Here is a 7271-nt window from a genome sequence, read left to right as displayed (position 1 = left end):
GGTGTGATGATGGTTGTGCCTTGTGTTGGAGGGGGAGAGGTCTTGGTGGTGCTGGCCCTGCTAATGGTAGTGATGATGGTCGTGCCTTCTGTTGGAGGGGCAGTGGTACGGGGGAGAACCGTGGTGCCAGCAGTGGTTGTCGTTGCTGGCTGGGGGAGGGTGGAGGCAGTAGTGGGTGATGTTGGAGTCTGGGGTGCCACAGTGGAGGTTTCTGCTGGAGTTGACATGGTCTGGTAACCTGTTGTTGAGACATGCGATGTCTTTGCTGTAGCTGAAGTTTCAGTCAGAGGAGTCGTGCTTTCTCTGTCTTTTGGTGACATTGTAGGTACTTTGGTTTCTTGCGCTTCAGTTCCTTGTTTTTCTTTTGTTGGTTTTATCTTCGTCTGTAATGTAAATGGTGTTGATTTTACAGCAGTAGTTGTTGTGAATTCTTCTGTGGTTCTTGGTGTTGCAGTTCGTATTTGTGAACATGGTATGTAGCTGCAGCATGATATTCTGATTTCATAATTATAGCAGTGCCTAGATTGTTGGTCTTTGTTATTGCATATTAATCCTATGCTTTGATTACATTGTACGGTTTGGTTAAGATTGTTTATTTCTGTATCTGGGTGTTCTTTGGCTCTGCATTCAACACCATTTGGGTTTTCACACACACTGTATCCTTTATCTCTGAGATTTTGAAATGTTTCATAATCTCCACTGTCCTCTTTGTTTTCAGGCTCTGTGCAATCATACCATTCTGACCATGCACATATGTTCTTCACACATACAGTTGTCACTGGTGTTGCGGTTGTCATTTCTGTAATTAAAAGGAGGAAATGTAAATCTTGTCTGTTCTTATTAAAGAAGGTGCCAGGAAAAAATTATTCATCTTCCATACATTTTAATGTTGTATGTAATATTATATATGTTAATGTAGTATTTTAATTTCAATGAACTTGCTTTGACAGTCTTGAATTTCATTTCTAAGGTAGGTTTTGATCTCAAGTCTGTATTATTTTTCTAGTGGTACTTTATGTGACATTTTTGAAAAAAATGTAGCTAAATATAGCTAATATGACACCCTTTGGGTGGAAAGTCAATGCATAGGATAACGTGATCTCATGATTGCTATTGGTATAAGTAAGAGGAGGTTTTATTCTTCTTGGTATTATCTCTGTACTTATTTACATTTAACTGCATAACCTCACAGTCTTTAAAATATTTTTACAGGTTAATGACTTTTCTACTTATTTTAATATTATAACATGTAATATATTTATAAATATAAAGCATAAAATATATATTTCACATGTGTATTTTATATATAATACATTATAATATAGAATAGACGTATACAATATATATGAAATATATAATAATTATTTTCTGCTTATTTTAATAAGATTTCTTTTCATATTCTTAGCATTATGAAGATATGTGGAATACATACCACTTTCTTCATATGAATGTTACTTAATAGAAGACCTAAAGTTGAATATTTAGTTCTTGCTGTAGTATTGTATAATTTTGTTGAAATATTTCTCACAATTTCTCAGAATTACATGGTCCCTATAATGAGTTAACTGCAGGAATAATGTAGAGGTGTAGTGTAGGACTAGAAGGAAACTGTTGATTTGGTTATTAAATACAATTAGGAAAGGTTCCAAAGAATGGTTTCAAATAATTTAAGCATTCCCTCAAACTAGATTTCTTATCTTTAGTTTGCGCTAATGTAGTCAGTAATTTAAAAAATGGCAGTAATTGTCTTTTGTGTTTTCAGAAGTTGGTCTAGAACTGCTGGTTTTTGTTTGCAAGGAAGTGAGGAGATTCTCCAGGGTGCAGTGACTAATAAGCTCTGTTATTTTTTTTCCCCTGGAAAAAACATGATGAAACAGTGGAGACTGAGTTTGTAAGAAATGCTGTGCTCATTTCTTGATTATGGTTGTCTTTAGCAACTGAAGCTCCCAGTGAATTGGTGGCTCCAGCAGAAGTCAACAGTTTCAAGTGAAATTATATGCCATTAACTGATGAAAGGGCCCTTCCTTTCAGGGAATTTTCAGTCCCTTCCAGAGATTTTTCAGTTATTTTAAAGAGTATTCATACGTACCTGCAGTTGTGGGCTGACTTGTAGAAAATGGAAACGGGATGTTTGTAAGTATGTCACATTTAGAGATATTTCTGTTTATTGTTCCATTGACATCACATGTTGCATTGAAACACCATCCAGCTCCATCTGTGATGTTGTAGATGAGTTCACCATATTTATATCTCTTCTCTTCATAAATGCAGTGACATGCTGTAATGCAGAAGTTTATTGTCAGGCATCTATGAAAAGATAATATCCAGTATTTCATTTTCTTAATAATTCTTCCTAGCTTTCTTACCTTTATCATCAAATTTGCACTGTAAACCTTCTGATGTGCATTCACTGAAATAAAAAAAAAACATAAAAACCCACATATTTTTTGATTATGAGGTAATTTTATTAGTCATCTTTCTGCCAGATACTATCATCAAAAGACAGGACACTTTATTTGTGTTTATTTCTTGTGTGTCCAGTTCATGTTGGCTTCTTTTTTGCCATTGTTTTCCAAAATCTTTCTTTATATTAAACCCAAACTTATAAATAGAAGTGAAGCTAAATATTATGCAAAGCTACAGGTAGAAGTCTTGAGGAAGACTTTCCTTCTTTCCTCCTTATCTCTTTCCTTGCGCTTGCAATGTTTTTGTACTAAAAAGAAGGCTAAAAAGGGAAAGAGTCTACATACTACAAGCAGTGTAAGAATGTAATAAAATCCTTGGAAGTAGATCCCTATTAGATATCTATACTCCTGGAACAGTATTTTTCCTGCCATAGGAATGGGAAATAGAGAAAGCCTCATCATAAAGGACTTACTGTTCTTGTGGTATCTTTATGCTGAGGATTTACAACATAATCAGGAACAAATTCAACAGAACATAAAATCACATAAGAACTTCTTACTACTAATGTAGTAAGAAAACTGGCATTAGATAGTAAGGCATTATTTTTACACAGGCAGCATAAACTAGTCCTGTTATGTAACAGGAACATGCAATTTCCCACTGCTGTTTCGATCGTTTTTCCTTGTACACGATTAGGCTGGTATGTTAAGTCTTACCATAAATGACATTCATCCCGTCTATATATCTTTCCATTTTCATTATCATAACAGTCACAGAGACTGACGCACTTCATATCATCCTCATGAAAATATGGCTTGTCTGGTGGGCAGTTAGGGTAGCAGCCTGAAGGAAGGAAAAGGGCATACAGAAGGTAGAAAAGGCGAGAATGAGATACAGTCAGCAAAAGTTTTATTTGTACAGAATGTGTTTGCAGGTCTTGTTTTTAACAGTCATAATTTTTACTACTTAATTTTTTCCAATAATTCTACGAAGTAATGCAGAGTACCAGCATGAGCAGAGCCCACCCACAAGGACTTAGTCCTAGAGATGGTTTTAACTCCAATTTCCATATTCTGCTTCCATTCATGTGGATGCAATGATGTTGAAGAGAACTGAATGGTGCAAATGCAGCTGATGGGGGAAATACACTCCATTAAAGACCATTAAAAATATAATAAAATGTACCCGCTTAAAGGTACTTGCAGCTCTTTTTACCTTCTAAACCTGGCAAGTTATGGAGGCATTTTCCACTTGGGTTCCTACAGGTCTTCATACAGGAGGCTCCACAAGGCTTATAGTGCCATTCACATTCCCCTTGTTGATTGTAGTAATCACAGAACAGTGCTAAGGAGAAATAGAAATTTGGACATGTTCAGAAAAAAAAAAAAAAGAGCTTTTTTTGACTCATGTCTGTTCATCATATCCCTCCAATGCTGCTTGAACAGTCTTGAAAACCGTGAATAGGTGAAATTGTGTGACCATCAAAACAGCTTAGTGTGAAAAGTCTACATAGTGAGATTATAATGCATATACGTAAGATACCCAGAGTGTGTGATCAAGGACATCAGCAAGGCACTGTCCATTTAACTACACTCTCAGAAGAAGTGTTTATGACATAAAACTCACGACAGATTGATGGGGTTCTCCAGGCTACGCAGACACCAACTTCACTACATGCTTGAGCATAGGCAGCTACTGCTGTACAAAAGCAATCACAGTCTCCTCCAGTGTCACATGCACAAGCATCTGTCACACATGCTTGGTAATATTTTGCTGGTTCAACCTGTTATTAAAAAGAAATGTAATACTATACATCCTGCCTCCTAAATTCTTTCTTAGCTTTGCTAGGGTAATTTTCTAAAAATTGTAATATCTCAGAAGAAAGGCCTACATCAGTAATTTCTTTTTCTTTTGCTTATATACACTGTTAAACACCAGAGGTGATGCCAGATGATACATCCAAATCACGTAATGACAGATTTTTAGATGCCCAAACTTGTGTCCTAGTGGAAGATTAGATTCATGTTCCCAAGCAATACTAGGCAACTACACTTGAAAATGAAGGTCTCTGCCAATGGAAAGAACTAAGGTAATAGGAAGAGCACAGAGCTACCCTGCATTGTTTGGTATGTACTTAGTGTCAGATAAAGGCTATGCTGATACTTCATTACTATGTTATTTTTTCATTAAGCTTGTGTTCTGTACATGGTATATGAGAATTTTTATTCAAGTCACACTACAAGAAAATACACAGTAATTATGAAATTATTATTCTTTCGTAATAGATTGATATTTCCTATGAAGTAAATGTCCTCTTATTTCTTACAGGTAGGGACTATAAATCTGTCCCATTGAGCGGGATTCAAATTGAAGTTTTCCTGACACATTTCAAAGTGAAACATGCTAATGAATTAGGCATGCATGTTAAAATGTATGAGGATAGCAGCTTCAATAACACACAGACCTAGTCTTCACACAGTAACTTCTGCCCTGGGTAGTACCTGAGAGTGACAGGCAGCAAAGATGTTGCTGTTGATGATGCTACACTGCTTCTCTGACCAGGACTTTCGATAAGGGTTGGTAGAACATGGATCCTTTATGCTGTAAGCATCAGGACATGTAGAGGATACTTTCCAGCTGTTTCCAAACTCTAGGACATTCTCTACCACAGACTGACTCCTTGTAGTAAAGTCATTGATGCCGTTGCCATCGTAATTTCCACAGAGGCCACAGATCTGGCCCTGCAAAAGGAAGTAAATAAAATAATAAATGGATGTGAGGAACTTGAAACGACATCTGGGACTGAAAGAATACTTGAAATTCAGCTCTTAGAATGGTGCCATTCCATTCTAACATTCCTGAACATCTTCATCCTTTGTTTCCTCAGCAACAGAACAACTAAGGCTAGAAGGATACTGCTGTTGACTTTTCTGCTTTTAAATCTGAACACTAAAACCATCTTTGTCATTGTAACCTTCTGTCTTTGAGGTGTGTCTTTAACAAACAAATAAGGACTCACAGTTAGCCAACTAAGCCTTTAATTCAAGCCTTGTTTTATACAATAGATGTACATATAAAAAACAGCCTTACAAAGCTGTCATAAATACTACCAGTCCAGCCACGTAGTCTACTCTTTGAGTCTTTACTGTTATGACTGCTCACAGGTATAAAAAGAAACAACATTCTCCTTGCACATCCAGAAATATCCCTCATTCTAAATTTATGGATCTGTAAAACTGTGATAGGCTACAATAGATGCTATGCTTTCTCTATGAATCTAAGGTGCATACTTTCCATATTACTACTATTTTTATAAAGTGCCAGTGGGTGAGGCAGCAAAAGAACCTATGACACTTAAATAACTTTGCATATCTAGTTCTAAATTACACTTAATTTATATACCTAATTGAAATGTCATTGTGTTATACAATAAGATAGCAAATTCCTTATTTACTACAGTTTTTAGTACTTACAAGCTAGGAGAAGGAATGTGACAACAGGAATACATTTTCCTTATCAGCTGTGTAGATATATGCTTGAAAAATACATGGTAGCATTTTACAAAAGGCTTTCACTCATAATATTTCACTTCCTTATTCTTGAAGTATGATAATTTTATTTGTGTGTCAATGAGAACAGGAAACAGGATTACTTTCAAGATCAAGACTACTCAATTGATTTCTACACATGTAGCTATGTAATTTTAATAAGGTCTGATAACCTTTACGAAGGTTCAGTGGGTAACTTTAACAAAGCCAAGTCCAAAAAAGCAATTTGCCAACTCTGTTCTGTCAGGCCAAATAGGCACTGAAAGCTACCTTCAGAGCTCAGAACAGCAGCAAGATGATGACATGGCTTCTGAGGCACCAGAAGAATGAAAAACAACATGGGATGTCCTGCAGGAATGCTAGTGACATCATCTGTTTGGGATCTTGGCAGGGTCTCGACAAAATTCACACCCAGTCCAAATCTGGACTATAAATTGCCATTTAACTGCTAGTTCCGTACCTTAAAATCAGGGCTGAGCTTGATGAAGATGCTGGTTTTCTTGTCCCACATGAGGATCAGTCCGTTTGTGGTCTCAATTACCAAGTACATACCCATATAGCGGACTGTGTATGGTACCTCATTGTTTTGTCCTCTCTTTACGACACTGACATGCTCCTCACCAAGTATCAGTTCATAGCTCTGAAACAGGAGGAAAAGGTGATTAGAAATGAACTCAATAGCTGCAGCTGTGCTCTTACACGTTTTTCTGCTTTTAAGAGTACTATATATAGTTTATATAATGAAAACAAATAATCCAAATGCGATAAATCAAAACTATATAGTTCAAATCTCAGGTTCCTGGAACTGTGGTAAAAAGGTATTTTAAATGGCGTAGGTCAAAAAAGGGTGTTTTCATACTCATGGAGGAACTACCTTGCACAGAATAAAATAATCTTCTGCCATGACAGGCTAAATTTCTGCCAAAGACAATTTTCCTGTAGATCTGTAATTTGCCCAAGAGTGGTATAAGATAGGGTGGGAAATTGAAAAGATATAAAGCTGAGAAGCTCTACCAAATATTTCATTTGAAACTGATTTAAGCTTAATTTACAAGTTGATTTGCGTTTTAAAATATTTTTCCAACTTCCTTGAAGCAATGGATACCTAGGCTTCTCCTAAGCCCTAAACAGATACAGAACAAAACTGGTCTATATGCAAAACCTCCTTACCTCTAAGAAAACTTTGATAGATTTTGAGCAAGTTGTCCCAGTGTTGCCACAGGGAATATTTTCAGTGATAATCCTGAAGGTCCCATTGGCTGTGCCACTCTTCCCACAGTGGTCCTGGGCAGAGAATAACATTTAAAAACATGTTAA

At 36.4% G+C, this 7271-nt stretch overlaps 1 protein-coding gene across 1 annotated transcript in view; it reads right to left on the bottom strand.

Annotated features, from left to right (window-relative positions):
• The window catches only part of LOC103906818 (mucin-5AC-like), a gene marked incomplete at its 5' end in the record, with an annotated part of 86676 nt that overhangs the window by 15759 nt on the left and 63646 nt on the right, over positions 1–7271 (bottom strand). The window contains 9 exon segments of the mRNA XM_019474487.1: positions 330–799; positions 2090–2278; positions 2367–2410; positions 3123–3249; positions 3622–3750; positions 4033–4189; positions 4908–5147; positions 6415–6594; positions 7125–7238. Coding sequence (XP_019330032.1) covers positions 330–799; positions 2090–2278; positions 2367–2410; positions 3123–3249; positions 3622–3750; positions 4033–4189; positions 4908–5147; positions 6415–6594; positions 7125–7238 — 1650 coding nt within the window.

This window comes from Aptenodytes forsteri, unplaced genomic scaffold (assembly GCF_000699145.1).
Source record: "Aptenodytes forsteri isolate BGI_AS27 unplaced genomic scaffold, ASM69914v1 Scaffold8, whole genome shotgun sequence".
Taxonomy (NCBI): Eukaryota; Metazoa; Chordata; class Aves; order Sphenisciformes; family Spheniscidae; genus Aptenodytes; species Aptenodytes forsteri.
Note: the sequence above shows the minus strand (reverse complement) of the source record. Positions and strands in the feature narration are given on the sequence as shown.